The sequence below is a fragment of the Microcaecilia unicolor genome, chromosome 4, assembly GCF_901765095.1.
Source record: "Microcaecilia unicolor chromosome 4, aMicUni1.1, whole genome shotgun sequence".
In the NCBI taxonomy this organism is placed as follows: domain Eukaryota; kingdom Metazoa; phylum Chordata; class Amphibia; order Gymnophiona; family Siphonopidae; genus Microcaecilia; species Microcaecilia unicolor.
In genome coordinates this window covers 320,074,343-320,092,988 of record NC_044034.1, presented here as the reverse complement: position 1 = coordinate 320,092,988, position 18,646 = coordinate 320,074,343, and the positions used below count along the sequence as shown (strand labels likewise).

At 45.2% G+C, this 18,646-nt stretch overlaps 1 protein-coding gene across 1 annotated transcript in view; it reads left to right on the top strand.

The window, feature by feature from the left end:
* LOC115469725 (disintegrin and metalloproteinase domain-containing protein 9-like) overlaps positions 1–18,646 on the top strand; it is a 247,157-nt gene that overhangs the window by 99,997 nt on the left and 128,514 nt on the right. The window contains exons 9-10 of the mRNA XM_030202513.1: positions 2,801–2,973; positions 7,478–7,553. Of these exons, the coding sequence (XP_030058373.1) occupies positions 2,801–2,973; positions 7,478–7,553 (249 nt within the window). The remainder of the gene's footprint in view (positions 1–2,800; positions 2,974–7,477; positions 7,554–18,646) is intronic.

Below are 18,646 nucleotides of genomic sequence, written 5' to 3'. Positions count from 1 at the left end.
CCATCCATCCATCCAAGGTCTGCCCTCCCTCACACTCCCCCCTTCCATCCAGGGTCTGTCCCCTCTCTCTCTGCCCCCTCTTTTCAGCCCCAGTTCCAGCCCCCTTATTCCACCTGCCCCTAGTTCCAGCCCCAGCCCACATCTCCCACCTGCCCCCCTTTTCAGCCCCACTATCCCACCAGTCCCCAGCCCTTTTCTTCCATTAGTCCCAAGCTTCAGCCCCCAGCCACTTCAGCCCCCAGTTCCAGCCCCCTTCATCCACCACATGCATTGCATCCCCCCTTTTCAGCCCCAGACCCATTCTCCCACCTGCCCCAGGCATGGACCCATTTCCCTCTTGCCCCTTGTCAGACCCCAGTTCCAGCTTCAGACCCCTTCTCCCATCTGAGCACTCCCCTCTGAGCTCCCCCACCCCTTCCCAATCCCATTCTCCCCTCTGAGCACCCATCTGAGCATGCCTCTGGGCTCCCCCACCCTCCCTCCCCAATCCCCTTCTCCCCTCTGGGCTCCCCCACCCTCCCCAATCCCCTTCTCCCCTCTGAACACCCCTCTGGGCTCCCCCATCCCTTTCCAATCCCCTTCTCCCCTCTGAGCACCCATCTGGGCTCCCCCACCCTCCTCAATCTCCTTCTCCCCTCTGAGCACCCATCTGTGCTCCCCCACCCTCCCCAATCCCCTTCTCCCCTCTGAACACCCCCACCCCTTCTCCCATCTGAGCACTCCCCTTCTCCCCTCAGAGCACCCCCACCCCTTCTCCCCTCTGAGCTCCCCCTCTCCCATCTGACCCCGACCCGGTCCCGTCCCCCCTCATGGAGAGCCGACAGAGCCCTCGTCTCCTGCCATCACCCTTCGTTTTTTTTTTAATCCATTGCAGCGACGCAGGCAGCACTTCGCGTCTGCCCTCCGTGTGCTGTGTAGAGAGAAAATCACCTCGCTGGCGTCGGGCCTTCCCTCGTTGTGTCCCGCCCTCGAGGAAATAGGAAGTTACCTCAGAAGAGGGCAGGACACAACGAGGGAAGGCCCGACGCCAGCAAGGTGATTTTCTCTGTTCACAGCACACACAGGGCAGACGCGAAGCGCTGCCTGCGTCGCTGCAATGGATTTAAAAAAAAACGAAGGGTAAGGCAGGAGACGAGGGCTGTCCGGAGCACTCCCCCACCCGCTGACACCCGGGGTGTACCTCCCCCACTGCCCTTCCTACGCCACTGCTTACGCCCAAGCTGGGCTGACTCTTGAGGGTCATGTCACGGCTCATAGTGTTAGAGCCATGGCGGCGTCGATGGCTCACTTGAAGTCAGCCACTATAGAAGAGATTTGCAAGGCTGTGACGTGGTCATCAATCCACACATTCACATCTCACTACTGCCTTCAGCAGGATACCAGAAGCGACAGTCGGTTTGGGCTGTTGGTGATGCAGAATCTGTTTGGTGGACGGATTGAGCCAGCCGGGTTTTACTTCCATTGCTTTCCATTGAATGCAACGGAAGTAAAACCCGGCTGGCTCAATTACTTCCATTGAAAGCAATTGCTTTCCATTGAAAGCAATGGAAGTAAAACCCGGCTGGCTCAATCCGTCCTCCTTTTTCTGGAGCCATATGGTAACCCTACACTACTGCCTTCAGCAGGATACCTGACGCAACAGTCGGTTTGGGCAGTTGGTGCTGCAGAATCTGTTCGGAGTTTAGAATTCAACTCCACCCCCCTAGGCCCATTTTTATTCTGTTCCAGGCTGCACTCTCAGTTAGATGTTCTGGTTTTTAGGTCAATCCTTATGTCCTCACTGTTGCGAGGCCCAATTGACCTTTCTTTTTTGTTTTGAGTGAGCCTGGGTGCTAGGGATACCCCAAGTGTGAGAACAAGCAGCCTGCTTGTCCTCGGAGAAAGCGAAGATACATACTTGTAGCAGGTATTGTCCAAGGACAGCAGGCTGATTGTTCTCACAAACCCGCCCTCTTCCCCTTTGGAGTTGTTGTTCTTGTTGTTTCTTGCTTTGGATATAACTAAGCTCGGAGACTCACGCGATGGGCAGGAAGACGGCCGCGCATGCGTGATGCACGCGCCCCGCGCGCCAGAAGGCTCTGGTAAAACTTTGTTGATTTTTGCTTTGAAAACTTGCCATTCCTGGGGCCGCCGTGGACGTCGACCCAAATGTGAGAACAATCAGCCTGCTGTCCTCGGAGAAAACCTGCTACAGGGTATGTATCTTCGCTTTCTCCATGGATAACAAGATATAAGTCCTTACATACTTACAAATCCCTATGAGCTGTATTATACTCTAAACTTTAATAAAGACTGAAATGATCTCCTTGCAACAGCGACAAACAGGTAGTGACCTGCATGCATGGTAGGCTTTTCAAAAGCTTCTGGAATAAGTAAGCTGGTGAAATGTTTTCCTTATCTGGGCTCCATCAGATGACATCACCCATCTATAGGGAAATAACCTGCTGTTCACAGAAAACAAGCAACACTTGCTTCAGGTTAGTAACTTGATTATTTCTGCATTGGAAACTACTTTTTACATCCCATTTACGCTTTGAGTATAAGCTCAGCTCAATTGTAACTGATTTCTCCTAGTGCTACTGCATTTTAAGAATCTGGCCAACAACTGTCTGACCTTTTATCCCATTTTAACCCTTTTCCCACTCCTGATTAGCCATGCCATTAAGCCTTGGCCTGTACCTTGTAGATGTGCATCCTGTCTCTGTAGCATCTCTAGTATGACTGGCCAACAAGCAGAAACTGGAGTCAGTAATCATAGAAAATTTATTTAAATATATTGTTATATCTGTTTTATTTTCAGAGGTTTAGTCCATTTAATATAGTCATCTTGCTGACTGAAGTGGAGATCTGGACAAATGAGAATAAAATCCCAGTGACCATAGCGGATCCTATAAAGCAATTAGATGCTTTTCTAGACTGGGTATCAAAAAACATTGCTTTAGCCAGAAACTACGACACAGTATTACTTATTCAGTAAGAATTCATTATTTGCTTGTTATGTGAACCAATGTTATAATAAAAGTTAGATTTATTTAAAAAGGAAACGGATCTCACAGTTGACATGTGACAGAATTGATTAAGCATGCCAAATGTTAATCAGAGTCTGATGCTATCCCCTGAGACTTTTCTCATTAAGTGATTTTTCATCCTTAATTGTAGAGGAGTAGCCTAGTGGTTAGTGCAGTGGACTTTGATCCTGGGGAACTGAGTTCAATTCCTACTGCAGCTCCTTGTGACTCTGGGCAAGTCACTTAACCCTCCATTGCCCCTGGTACAAAATAAGTACCTGAATATATGTAAACCACTTTGAATGTAGTTGCAAAAAACCTCAGAAAGGCAGTATATCAAGTCCCATTTCCCTTTCCCTTATGTTAAAAATAAAATGAAGCAAAATTACCCTTTTTTAAATAGAGTACTTTACATAATCAAAAGTGATTTTTGGATTTATTTTTTTTACTATGCCCTTCTGTTTTCATCTGTTGGGAACTGAGGTGTGGCCTAGAGGTTAGAGCAGTAGGATGAGAACCAAGGATGCCAGGATTAAACTCATGATTCTTTGTGATCTTGGGCAAGTCATTTGACCCTCCATTGTCTCAGATAGTTACAGTTCTAGTTACTATGCTATTTTATAGCAATAGTGCATGATAATTTGCCAGTTAACATGTGCTATTTGCCAATAACAAAGCTTTTGACCCCCCCCCCCCAATTAATTAGAGCTCAAGGATCTTGCAGTAAGTTTTAGGAATAGATGAGGGGGCTGGAGTTTGGGGGACTGGTGGAAATCAAAATCTGTACTACTACTACTACTATTTAACATTTCTAAAGTGCTACCAGGGTTACGCAGCGCTGTACAATTCAAACAAGGGATTGTGAGGTAGGGAGCCCATATTTGTACAAAAAGGGTCAGGGATGGGTTTGAGGGGAAGAATTTGGGGGCCCAATATTCAAAAACATCTAAGTTTCTAATTGTATGCTCCTAAGTAAGGCTCCTACGTTTGTGCCATATTTTTCAGTCAAACTTCTAAGCCTTAATTTTTAGCTACAAATACTACTACTACTACTACTACTACTATTTAACATTTCTAAAGCCATCTTACTTTTGGCCCGGGGCTTAAAAATTATGCTTATAAATTTATTACTGCCATTCATTTGCCTAGATTTATGAACCTAATGCTGAAAATCAGTACTAAGCTCCTAACTTATTTCCCTGCCCTAAATCTACCTCTATTGCCATCAGGACCCACTCCTCCCCATGAAAGGAGAAAGTCCTTGAGGACTTCACTGATGCTATCAGGGAAATGGCAAATGCCCTTCCATTTACCGTATTTTGCAGACTATAAGACGCACATTTTTCCCCCAAATTTGGGAGGGGAGGGGGTGGCCAGGGCCGGTCTTAGGCCGAGGCGAGCGTTGCGACCGCATAGGGCCTTGCGCTCAAAGGGGCCCCTTACGGCGTGCCTCAACTCCGCCCAGTGCTTTTTTTGGAAGTCCGGCTTACCTGCCCGCTCTCTTCTGTTTGTGCACCCATTCTACCTGTTTTGAAATCTTTACCCAAAGTCGCGGCGAACCCGCAGTAAAAGCAGCAGGCAGGCTCGTCTTCTCATCGCTTCCCTTCCCTCTCAGCATGTCCCACCTTCCTCTGATGTAACTTCTTTTCCGCGAGGGCGGGACGCGCTGAGAGGGAAGGGAAGCAATGAGGAGGCGAGCCTGCCTGCTGCTTTTACTTACTGCTGGTTCGCCATGACTTCGGGTATGTAAATTAAAGATTTCAAGGCAGGGAGCATGGTTGCACGAACGGAAGGTCGAGGAGCTGAGGGCGGGGGTTTGAACCAATCTCTGCGTTACAAGACGTATGAGCAGAGACTTGATGACCTGAACATGTATACTCTGGAAGAAAGGAGAAACAGGGGTGATATAATACAGACGTTCAAATATTTGAAAAGTATTAATCCGCAAACGAACCTTTTCCTGAGGTGCGAAGGCGGTAGAACAAGAGGACATGAAATGAGATTGAAGGGGTGCAGACTCAAGAAAAATGTCAGGAAGTATTTTTTCACGGAGAGAGTAGTGGATGCTTGGAATGCCCTCCCGGAGGAGGTGGTGGAAATGAAAGTGGTAACAGAATTCAAACACACGTGGGATAAACATAAAGGAATCCTGTTTAGAAGGAATGGATCTTAAGGGGCTTAGCCGAGATTGGGTGGCAGAGCCAGTGGCGGGAGGCGGGGACAGTGCTGGGCAGACTTATACGGTCAGTGCCAGAGCCGGTGGTGGGAGGCGGGGCTGGTGGTTGGGAGGGGGGGGATAGTGCCGGGCAGACTTACACGGTCTGTGCCCTGAAAAGGACAGGTACAAATCAAGGTAAGGTATACACAAAAAGTAGCACATATGAGTTTATCTTGTAGGGCAGACTGGATGGACCATGCAGGTCTTTTTCTGCCGTCATTTACTATGTTACTATGACATGGGGAGGAGAATGGAGGGCAGGGGAGACATGGAGGGGAGGGGAGGGCAGGGGAGTGAGGAGAATTGTTGGACATGGATGGCAAGGGAGGACAAATTCCACTGCAGAGCCACACAGTTTGTGCAAAACTGCTGTCCCCATACAAGAGTGTTGCACAACCTGTGGTGGTCCTGCAGATCTCCGCCACACTTTTTGCTTCAAATTTTTTTTTCCTATTTTCCTCCTCTAAAACCTAGGTGCATCTTATAGTCTGAAAAATACGGTAAGTTAGAGATGGAAGAGGAATCCAGGGCAAAAAATCTAAGGGGAGCATTTTCAAAGCACTTAGACACACAAAGTACCATAGTAACCTCATTTTATCTCACTCCTTCCCCCCTCTTCTGGTCCCCCCCCCCCCCCCCCAACCTCCCGCAGATCATGATAGCCCCCCCGGGCCTACCTAAGATCACTGGTGGTTCAGCAGGGGCAATAGAGGCAGGAGTGAACTGAACTTGCTCCTATCCTTTAGTGGCTTCCTCAACAAAATGCCACAATCTCTTGCGGCAACAGCCTCATGGTACTACTGAGAGAGGTCATGGCAGCCATTTTGTTGAGATAATAAAATGGCAAAAACTTAAAGCAAGATCATAAAGATTAACTAGTATAAAGCACAAAGCCCACATCCAATCACGCATAAGACAATTTTATAAATCAGTTTTTTAGTGTGTCAGATCATCTCCCTTAGCACACTGCAAGTTCATGGGGATTGTGGTGCTAAATCATAGGTTCCTGTTTTTTGCCGTGGCTTTGTTTCAAAATTTAAGATAAGTAAAACATTCGTTTCTTAATGATATTTGGATAATAAAGCTACAAAACCATTACTTTGATGATATGAATATTTTTTGTTAGTATTCTTATTTATTGCAATTCAAACTATATCAAGGTACAGCCATCTCAGAATAAACAATCAACAATTACAGTGTTTGAGCTGCGTAACTTTTTTTAAACATTTTGTCCCAACTAAACCCCACCCTCTCTCCCCCCCCCCCCCCCCCCCCCCCCCCCCCCCCCGCCCTACCCTCCCAACCTTACTTTAACAATTCAATATCTTGCTTCTTGCTACTGGAGATGATATAAATATTTTAAAAAAGGATCAATGAAGAATATTGAAGCCTGCTGCTTTGGAACTAAACTTGAAGTGGCTCTGATGATCCATCACATTTACGTATGATTGGATGTAAGTATTGTGCTTTATATTGGCCATTTTGTTGAGGCAGCCACTAGGGGCAGGAGCGAGTGGGTTTCGATCCTGCCTCCATCACCCCTATTGGACCACCAGGGATCTTAGGTAGGCTCGGGAGTCCTATTTTAACTGGGGGATGGGGAGGGTGTTGGAAAGGGGTTTATCCTTGCTGGGAAGAAGGAGGGAACAGAGTAGTGGCTATTAAGGGGGGTGGGAGGGGCATCAGAAGGGGGGCAGCCTCAAGCTTTCCCTGCTGCTACCCGGAGGTTAACCAGGCACTGGTCAATATTCAGACTAATGCCTGTTTAGCCTCACTGCATAAAATTAGGAGAGCCTTTTTCTGTCCTAACTTTATGTGGTTACCTAGCCAGTTGCAAACTGAATATCGCTGCTAATGGCTAGATCACTTCTCCACCCTAGCTCAGCCCCCTGGCTCGTTTCTAACCTTGTCAGTTAGGGGATGGCCTGTTAGCAGGAATATTCAACAGCAATGTCCAGTTAAGTGCTGCTGAATATCCCTGCTTAGCCTCGAACAAGCAATTTAAATGACCAAGAGCCGCTCCTGACCATTTAAATTACTTTGAATATCTACCCTAATATGTTTTGGCTGTATTATATAAGACATTAGGCAAAAGTGCCAGTAAGTTTCTTATATTTTGTATCTCTAAGAATAATACTTAGTAGGTATGACCCCAAAAACATGATTTAAAAATTCTCTTGCAGTGAAACTTATCATGTATGGATTTGTATAGTGTTGCTTAGGACGTGACTTTTTTTATTTTGTGTTTTAGCCCTGGAACTACTGCCAATCCTGGAGTTGTGAATTTTGGATCAGTTTGTTCTCGTTATCATGGAGGATTGATAATGGTATAGTGTCACCATGCTATTTTCTTATCATATTTTAAAGAAGTTCTGCCATAAATTGAAGTCCAGTGCAATTTAGGGAACTTCCTATAGGATATTCATGATAACCCAACCTTAGCTGGTTTGTCTCTTTCTCACATCTCTACATCAATATTAAGAGAATGGAGGATGGGGGTCCCTAGAGCCCAATCAAAATCAGGATCTTCAGTTTCTGCCTAAACCGAATCTGCAACTGAAATTGCCCACTCAATTTCAGCAGAAACCAAAGCCGAAACTGAAACATTTCCTCCTGAGTCCCCCTCCTGGCGGCAGCTCCCTCCTGAGCCTACCTTTTCATTGATGGCTAGTGGGCACAGGGTGTCTTTGCTTGTTCACTTCTGTACCTGGCCAGCTCCAGTTGAAAATGGCTTCTGGAACCTCCTATGGCAGTTTTGCGAGACTGCCGCGGGAAGTCCAGGAAACTATTTTCATTTGGAGCTGGCTGTACACAGGAGCAAGTGGGGATGCTCCTGTGCCCACTATCCACCAATGAAAAGGTAGGCCCAGAAGGAGGCTGCATCCGGAGGGGGGTGGACTCGGGAGTGGGTGGGTCAGGATCTGGGAAGGGACTGTGATTGGCAGGTTCATCTTCTGCTGGGGTGGGGGGAGAGTGATTGTGAGGGGGAAAGTTTCAGTTTCAGCAGAAAATGTACCAGCATTTTTGTCTGAAATGTGAACCCAAATTTCGGACCAGTTTCAGTGTCGAAATCGAAACTCGATTGGCCCCTAGGGGGTCCCACGGAATGCACCAGTTATTTCCTTAGTGTCCTCATCAGACCAGTACCATACAGACCAAGCTCTTCTGTATTTCCATGTCTATAGCAGATGTTGATGATCCTACTGTTCAGTTTCTTGCCTGACTTGGTGAGAAGGCTCCTATATCAGCTGGAAGCTGACAGTGAGTTGAGCAAGAAAGTTTCCTTAAAACTGTGTCTGTTGTCCAACTTCCGGAAAAAACTCAGAGTTTGAGTCCTTTCCTCCTGCATTTCTTCCATCTACTGGCTAATATCTCTCACTGAGATATTTTTTTTCCTTGTTGGTGTCTATTTCTGTGTCACCCCCAGCTTTAAAAAAAGAGATAGATGAGATAATTCAAGATTTAAAGAAGCTGGAAGGAAATGTATTCTTCAAAGTAGTCAGTTTTGGTTGACAGGGGAGAAGAAATGCCAAGGTTGAGTACCTGCTCAAGGGAGCTTGAGCAATTTCAGCTCAGGTTTTCTAGTCAGCATCGGGAGCAACATGATGAGAGTTTTTAAATTTCTGTCTTTGGTAGTGAAAGGTGCTGGTGCCATGGAGGCTCGGGTGGATAGGGTGAAGCACTAGTTTGTAGCAGTTCTCTCTTTCTCACGCCGGGCTCTGAACCACTTGGATCAAGAAGAAACTGTTTCTGCAGGCAAGAGAGTTACTTCAAAGTTAACTTCAGCCCCAAAAGATAGGTAATCTTTGCTAGCCATGCAAAGCTATGTTCCACTGTCAGCTGAAGCAGGAATAGCAGCCATTTTGGATTCTGCTGTCCCTACTCCTTTGGCTGTCATCCTGTAAGGGCCCTAGTTGACCTAAATTCAGGCAACTTCACAGTACCATTGGAAGCTCCTCCTAACTTTTCAAATGAATCACTGGGAGCAGGAGATTCATTTTTACCAGAATTCATTATATTGCTCCATTATATAGATTTTGAGAAAGCTTTTGTCAATGTTCCTTATGAGAGACTCCTGAGAAAATTTTAAAAAGTCATATGATAGGAGGCAGTGTCCTTTTGTGGACTATGAATTGGTTATTGGACAGAAAAGAGAGGGTTAATTGTGACAGTGAATATCAGTCTTCCCCCTAGGGAGCCCATTGTCAAAATCAGATGGCTCAGGGAACTTGGAATCCAACTGAGAAATCTTGGTTCTTAAACAGAGACCAATGCAGAAGGCTGTATAGGCTTTTAGCACTCTAGTTTCAAGCAAACCTATCAGAATATTTTCCAATAATGCCACAGCAGTAGCATAGATCAACAACCCTTTTTCTACTCATCGACCTTTTTTGGGTACAGAATCACTCAAGCTCCCTGGGCAATAGAGCCTTTTGACCTCACATTGGCCATTTTCCCTCCCATGTAATCAAGAGTGCCAAGTGGCTTTTAAAAGTATATTCTATGCAATAGAACTATTTCAGGCAAAGATGCCATAATTGGTGTTTTCTGTGCCTAGGTCCAGACCACTGAAACATTCACTGTAACTTCTGCCAGAGTATGTGGGCGAGGTCCCTTAAAGCCCACAAACTCCAGTGTAAAAAACGTTTTGGTTCTGCATCACCATTGGCATCTGCATTGAGTATGTCAAGAGACTGCACTTGACATGGAACCTGCATTGGCATTAACATCGAGTGCACCCATGCAACTTCTAGAGGGTGCTACATTGGACTTGATGCCGCAATCATGTTAGGACACTATGTCCTTGTCATCAGTACTCTGTGCATTGAGGGTCCTGCAGCACAAAAAGCCTAAGAAACATTTCCCCCTTGAGGCATGGGAAGCATCCATGCCACAGTGACTGCTCTCCTTCTCTGCAGCTCATATTGCATTGAGAGCCTTTGATGTCTTCCAGATGTCCTATGCCCTCACAGGCTATTTCTCAGGCTATGTCCACACCACTTTCTCAGCCAGTACCGATGCCTACCTTCATGCTCAAAGAGGAGCTTTCAGAGCTATTGCAATCGCAGTTGTTATAGGCATGCAGTCACTGGAGAGGTCCCACACACCGGTTCAATGACAACTGTCAGGAGCAGCCTGTACCTGACCGATGCATGCGTCATCATCGGCAGAAGAGCTTTCACCAACTTCAGAAGCCTCATATGCCTTGGAGCACCTCAATGCAAAGCCAACATTCTGGTCAACACTTTCTTCACTGTACTTCTCATGAGCAGTACTTTGAAGAGTCAGAATCCGACCTGTCCTGGCAGATAGATCAGGACAAACGAACAACAGTGGATCCAATAAAGGTCCTCTCACAATTGGTGTCTTTCTAAACAAGGTCTTTATTCAAAACAGGTAAACAACCCGACACGTGACGTGTTTTGGCCAAACAGGCCTGCGTCAGGGGTCTAAAACAATAAATAAATGTTAGAAAAATGTATACATATGTAGTTAAGAACACATAAGACAAACATATATATAAAAAATGTATACATAAAAACTATATATATAAAAACTCAAATGTAGGTAATTTAAATTATAAAACATAGAGTTACAAAAAAATATAGCAAAATCCATCTACATCTATTGCTGAGAAAACATACCTATCAATCCTTTATGCAAAAAACTTCAGGAATCAGATGACTCTCAGTAAATAATTTAACAGAGATATCTAAAACAAATATGTAGAGAACATCAACAAAAATTAGGAATCTGATGACTCTCAATGGATAAATTGAACAAAGATATCTAAAGTGATTATACATCAACAATGTAAACATGATCTTGAAAACATATCAAAAGTTGAAAGGAGAGGCCAAGGAAACACATGTATATGCATTAATTACTAAGATACGTATATGAGATATAATATCTATCTCTAAACATGTAAAATAATGGATGTACTTTGTATAAAAGGACATACATATATATGAGAGTGTAAGTTTTAATCATGTAATATTGTGATTACACTTTTTATAAAAGGGAATATGCCATGATGCTGTAAACCAATTGTACAATGTTTACCAAAGAAAAAAGTAAAAAGTATGGCATTCCATCTGATCCTCCTCTGCCACCTCAAAGGCATAAGTCTCCCCCAGAATACCTTTTCCAGTCTGAGGGATGGCTAAAGCTATACTTTTAAAACTAGAAACAGAGGAAGATCCTCATTCAGAACTTTTTGACATTCTAGATTATGACTCTCCAACGAGAGAGGGTGTTACAGTTCCCCTTCATTCTGTTTTGAAAGTACTTTGCTTAAAAACTGGGAGATCCTGAGTCACGTGATGCTAGGCGAGGGGTAGAACGCCGCAGGATAGAGCTCTGAGGCCCCTAAGATAACATCTACCCCCTAACAGCACAAATCGGCGATTTAGCAACCTGAAAGAGGTGACATTATCGAAGGAACGCTGCAGGGGAGAGAACTGAGGAAATCCATCAAAAAAATAAAAGTTATGACCTCCAAAACGCAGTGGAATGACGGAGCACGAGGGCGAGCTGGGGGATGGCAAGATGGCGGATCCTAGCCCCTCGGGAGAAACTGTAAGCTCCGTCTGGGCGGCGGAAATAGCGGCGGAGGTTTCGCAACTGTTGGAATCCTTGGTAGACCTGAAGTTGCAGAAAATATCCGAAAAGCTAGATAATATGGATGGTAAGCTGAAAGGGCTGAGAACCGACATGACGGGCTTCCAGCAACAGCTGTTGGAGCTGGAGGATCGGAGCGCACAGCAGGAAAGCCAACATAAAGAATGGCAGAAGAGGATCACCCAGCTAGAACTGAAATTGGAGGACCTAGAGAACAGATTCAGAAGAAACAATCTCAGGCTGGTGGGGATCCCCGAATCAGTAAGGGAAGTGCACTTGCGAGAACGCCTGGAATCCTGGCTGCCAAAGGTATTAAATCTGAAGGCCTTGGAACATGTTTTGCGAATAGAGCGTGCACACCGGCTGGGTCAACAAAGACAAGAAGTACAGCGCCCGAGAGTGGTCATCTGCAAAATTCTAAATTACACTCACAAACAGGAGATCCTGAGAGCATGGCGATAACTGGGCAAAGTGTGCTATGAAACGCAGAGTGTGTTGTGTTTCCAGGACTTTTCGGCTGCAGTAGCAGCGCAGCGTAAGCAGTTCGTGGGAGCGTGCACGGAACTTTATAAAAAGCAAGTCCGTTTGGTACTGATGTATCCGGTCCGGTTGCGGGTCCATTATGATGGCCAGACCCGTTTTTTCAACACTCCTAAGGAGGCAATGCAGTTTGCCCAACATCTCAAAGGAGACACGGAGAAGAATATCGAGGAAACGGCACGTTGATAGGCTTGGAGACACAATCACAAAAGACACGGATGGAAGGTTCTATAAATGCAATAGAGTTGGAGCATAAGACCCAGAAGAAATTGGCAGGAGTAGAGACATGTATATATTTTTATGAGAGGCTAGACATAATTACATCAGGGTAACCAGCGAGGGGGGATCAGACCTGGGACAGTTATTAAAAATGTAATGTCGGTTACTTGGTTGGGCAATGAATGTTGTATCCGGGAATAATATTTTAGTATTGTAAGGGAGGAGGGAGTTATGAATGTAATGGAATAAAGTTCGGGCGGGTTGTGTTTTCTAATTCATAGTTGAAGCTGAGGGGGGAGGGGGAAGGGCGGACACGTGACTAGTTCTCTAGCGAGAACAATGTATGGTAAAGCACCGGGAGGAGAGGGAGGAGGGGATGGGTAGGAGGGGGGGAGAGGAGAGGGTTTTTTTATGGATTTAGTTGGTATTTTTTATTGCTTCTTATATTTCGTTTTTGCTTCTTTCGCGCACTGGAGGGGAGGAGTGGGGGACAAGGAGGATAGTAGAGGGGGTACCTAAGGGCTGGGAGGTGCGCCCTCCAGATGGTATAAACATCTATCAGGATATCTCATGTTCTAAATTGGAGTGCCGGGGCAAGTTAAGCTGATGTCCTGGAATGTGTGTGTGTGTGTGGGGGGGGGGGTTCATCGCCCGTAAAGCGGAAAAAATCCTGCAGGCTTTGCAGCACCATGCAGCGGATATTGTGTTCCTCCAGGAGACCCACCTGACCTCAATAGAACATAATAAATTCCAGCAGGGTTGGGTGGGAACAGTAGTAGGATCCTGAGCAGATTATAAGAGGGCAGGAGTATTGATATTATTTTGAAAATCGGTTAAGAGGAGTGCAGTGGGTAAATATGTGGTACGGGCGGTTAGCTTGACGGAGTTTAAAAAGGGGTTAGATAGATTCCTAAAGGACAAGTCCATAGACCGCTATTAAATGGACTTGGAAAAATTCCGCATTTTTAGGTATAACTTGTCTGGAATGTTTTTACGTTTGGGGAGCGTGCCAGGTGCCCTTGACCTGGATTGGCCACTGTCGGTGACAGGATGCTGGGCTAGATGGACCTTTGGTCTTTCCCAGTATGGCACTACTTATGTACTTATGTACTTATGTAGAAGTGGAGCTGGGGGGGAATTCTTACGTTCTATGCAACATATATGCGCCAAATGTATATGATAAGAAATTCCACAAAGAGATTGTGTCACTACTGACTCCATATCAGGGAGGAAATGTGGTATTAGGGGAAGATTTTAACATGGTGTTTGACCCATTAGTAGACAAGACAGGTCATGGGGGTCCAAGACAGAAACATTATCAAAGGGGACTGCCATTTTTGTGTGCCACTCTGGAACTAGTATGGAGAGTCCTACATCCTAACAGCAGGGATTATAAACATTTATCCCAGGCCCATTCATCCCTATCCTGAATTGACTATATTCTTATTTCAGGCCCCCTCTTCTCTAAAACCTTGGAAGCGGATATTGGTCCAAGTGAGATTTCCAATCATTCCCCCATATGGGTGATACTGTAGCTGACAGGGGATAGGAGAGGGCAAGGGGGATGGAAATTTCTGTTCGAGCTTTATAGGGACACAACATTTCGGGAACTCTTGCAGGAAAAGTGGAGAGAGTTTGAGCATCATAACAGCGAACATATAGAACAACACGGGCTATACTGGGAAACAGCAAAGGTGGTCCTGAGAGGAGAGATAATTGCATATAGGGCATGGATGAGAAAACGGAGGGATAAAGAGATTTTGCGTCTGGAAAGAGAAGTGCGAGCACACCGGATAAAATATGGGTCCACCCAGACAAAAGAGCAGAAATTAAAATACTAGGCCTCCCAGAGAGAATTAAATGAACTCCTGCATAAAAGGGCACAGAAGTCTATTTTGTATTACAAACACCAGTTGTTTATGTATGGGAATAAAGCAGGGATCTTGTTAAGCCGCCTGGCCCGGGGGGGAAAGGGGTACACCCAGAATTTTGCAGGTACAGGGCCAAGAAGGTAGAGTGCTTAGGCTTTCAGAAGTACTATGCAAAATGTATAAGGAGCCCAAGGAGATAACATTGGATAGTGCACTGTTCTTGGACAACATTGATAACCCCAAGATCTCGGCTTCGCAGAAACAAAGTCTTAACGCTCCAATTGTGGAGGGGGAATTGATGTTGGCGTTACAACAGAGTGATATTCACAAGGCACCGGGGCCTGATAGGTACAGTATGGCTTTTTATAAAATGCTACAAGAACAGGTGACTCCGCCCTTGTTGAATTTATTTAATTCCATGGCGGGTCCGGGACCGCTCCCTGAGGCTCTTAACACTGCTAGAATGATTGTTTTGTTGAAGCCGGGCAAAGACCCGGAGGAGATGCTGTTAAGGACTTCTTGGGGTCTGTGAGGTGCACCAGAATGTCATCCGCGAAGGCTGATACCTTAAACTCTGCTGAGCCCCACGTTACAACTACAGATATTTGTTACTCTAAATTCCCTGCACTAGTTAAACAGCGACAGGGGTACAGCTTGTATCCACTGTGTCCAATTCGCAGGAATAAATGAACAGTTTGGAGAGAAGGCGTAAGCAATACCAGACTGCGCAATACTTCGAGAACAATAGGGTTGAAGGAGATAGGTGGGGGTGGGAGGGACAAGTAGGGGAACCTTAACATGTTAATAAAGAGTGGTGCCTGTATCCGGTAGTCACAAGGTTGTTTTCATGCTACATATATTCTTGTTAAGGGGCTGGTAAGAATACAACCTCTTTATCTGCTCTATTATAAATGAAAAGATACAGGAATACTATGATGAGGGAGGGGGGAGAGGAGGGAACATTGAGAAGAAGGGGAGATTATTAACCAGAGATAGTTCTTGAGGGTACGTATTATGGTACCCATAGGTCTCAATGGGACTGATGGATAAGGAAGGGGGTGTGGGGGGGGGGGGGGGAATAAGTAAAACATTCGTTGATGCACTGTATTGTTTGGTGTGCACTGAATTGGAGCCTATAATTGTCTTTCTGGTTTTGTAAATGATGGTTGCACTGTGTTATCATTGACATTAATAAAAAAGTTGAAACATAAAAAACTGGGAGATCCCTCTGACAGTTCAGATTAGCCCAAAGAAAATTGACACCAGCAGGCTTATTTTTGAAAGAGAAGAGTGCCGATTTTGGGCGTCCTCAACTGCTTTCCGTTGCGGGGACGACCAAACGTATGGGGGCGTGTCGGAGGCATAGCGAAGACGAGACTGGGGCGTGCCTAATACATGGGCGCCCTCAACTGATAATGGAAAAAAGACGGACGACTTTACCTGGTCCTTTTTTCTTACGACCAAGCCACAAAAATGTGCCCTAAATGACCAGATAACCACCGGAGGGAATCGGGGATGACCTCCCCTTACTCCCCCAGTGGTCACTAACCCCCTCCCACCCTCAAAAATAATTTAAAAAATATATTTTTTCCAGCCTCTTTGCCAGCCTCAATTATCATACCCAGCTCCATGACAGCAGTATGTAGGTCCCTGGAGCAGTTTTAGTGGGTGCAGTGCACTTCAGGCAGGCGGACCCAGGCCCCCCCCCCCCCCCACACACACCTGTTACACTTGTAGTGATAAATGTGAGCCCTTCAAACCCCACCAGAAACCCACTGTACCCATATGTAGGTGCCCCCCTTCACCCGTAAGGGCTATGGTAGTGGTGTACAGTTGTGGGGAGTGGGTTTTAGGGGGCTCAGCACACAAGGTAATGGATCTATGTACTTGGGAGTAATTTCTGAAGTCCACTGCAGTGCCCCATAGGGTGCCCGGTTGGTGTCCTGGCATGTCAGGGGGGCCAGTGCACTACGAATGCTGGCTCCTTCTATGACCAAAGGGCTTTGATTTGGTCGTTTCTGAGATGGGCGTCCTCGGTTTCCATTATCACCGAAAATCCGGGACGACCATTTCTAAGGTCAACCTAAATTTTACGATTTGGGCATCCCCGACTGTATTATTGAAACAAAAGATGGACGCATATCTTGTTCGATAATACGGGTTTCCCCGCCCCTTCGCCGGGACGTCCTGAGAGGACGTCCTCAGGAAAACTTGGGCGCCCCTTTCGATTATGCCCCTCTATGTATAAAATACAAAACTGCAGATTTTGAGAAAACACAACTACCATATCATTCTTTAGTAGTAGAGTCTCTTTAAAACACACTCACAGTGCCAGATCTCATGCTTCTGCTCCTCTAGGCAGAGAAGCAAGAACATTATTATTATTTTATTTATTATTTATTTGGATTTTGCTCACAGCTTTTTCAGTAGTAGCTCAAGGTGAGTTACATTCAGGTACATTGGATATTTCTCTGTCCCAGGAGGGCTCACAATCTAATTTTGTATCTGAGGCATTGGAGGGTTAAGTGACTTGCCCAAGATCACAAGGAGCAGCAGTGGGATTTGAACTGGCCACCTCTGGATTTCAAGACCGGTGCTCTAACCACTAGGCCACTCCTCCACTTCACTTCACCATGCTCTCACTTCACTGAGATAAATGGGTTTGTTTCTCTTTAGGAAATACAAAGAGCAAGAAATTCTAAGCGTCAGGGCTAGGGAAAGATTTGAAGGCATATGAAAAATCTGAACTAAGAGCTTTACTATCAGTGGCACAAATACTTTTGAATTATTCATCTGGTGGTGGTGGTGGGGTGGGGCCCACCAAGATCTCCTTCTCCAAAGCAGCTGTAGAGAATTAAATACCAAACTGGGGTCTAGGTGACAGACTATATACAGACCTCCCATATGGACAAAAAAAAGGATTTGTACACTTAAAGGATAATTTAGCCCCATTTCTTTCCATCAGCCCATATGGTGATTTTATAAGTCAGTTTCCAAGTATGAGAACAGTTTAAAGGACTGCAGATCCTCACTTTTATGTCCTCTCAGATAACTTCTGGATCAGCTCCTATCAGTTAGTATCTCATCACAGCTAAGTGCTCAGCAATGTCTCCACTCTTATGATACCTGGGAACTCTTTTGGCAGAAAAACGTTTCAAGCATCAATGCTAAACAATCGCATTTTGGATTATCAACTTTATTCCACCATTTACTTAGAGTACTCTGTATTAGAGATTCTGTCTTTTGCAGAATTCCTTCCCTCTGACCAACGAGGAATTCTAAAAACTTCACAGAAAACTTCTAGACTGTTGTAAATATCTTGTGAGGCAGGCCTTTGATGTTTCCTCATTTATCTCTGCCTTAGCAGTAGCATTGCACCGACTTTCCTGTCTCCAACCTTGAATCCGCTGTCCAAGAGCTGCTAGCAGATGTCCCTTGTCATGCAGAAAACTTGTTCTGTCACAAAGTTGAGAAGGTGGCTGACCTAATTAAAAAACATACAGATACAATAAAGACTCTATCTAGGCCTCAGACTACTACTGTTTCGGAGGATATCGATGTTCCAACTACTATATATATATATATATATATATATATATAATATATATACAGTGTATATATATATATATATATATATATAAGCATTGTTACACCCCTATGCCTCCTCCACCCTAACGGACTATGCCTGTCACAAAATGCCTAGCCACCCACTTCGGGTTACCCCGCAGTCACTTAGAGGGTCTATCCCCAGCATAGCTCAGGTCCACCTGCACTTGCTGCTTGTGCTGTACACTAGCACCCTTCTCTCACCAACTGGGTCACAACTGCCTCTGGGTGAATCTCCCACTCTTAAATTATCCCCAGTGATTTCTAGGATTCTGGAGCCACACTCCCATTGGTCCCACAGTTCCCAGAAAGCACTGACAGACTCAACACACAAACCACCAGGATTCTTAGTCAGTCCAAAGAGGTAATAAACTGAAAAATTGTTTACTGTCTTAAAAATTGAACAATGAACAAAAATGTGCATGGATCAATTATAACACTAACTAAACATTTGTTTACTTTCTGAAAAATTGCCTGGAAAAATCAGGACATATAACTGTTTGTTTACTGGGCTTCAGCAAAGAGATCCTGCTCTCTTTTCTTCCTGGCTAGAACTGGGG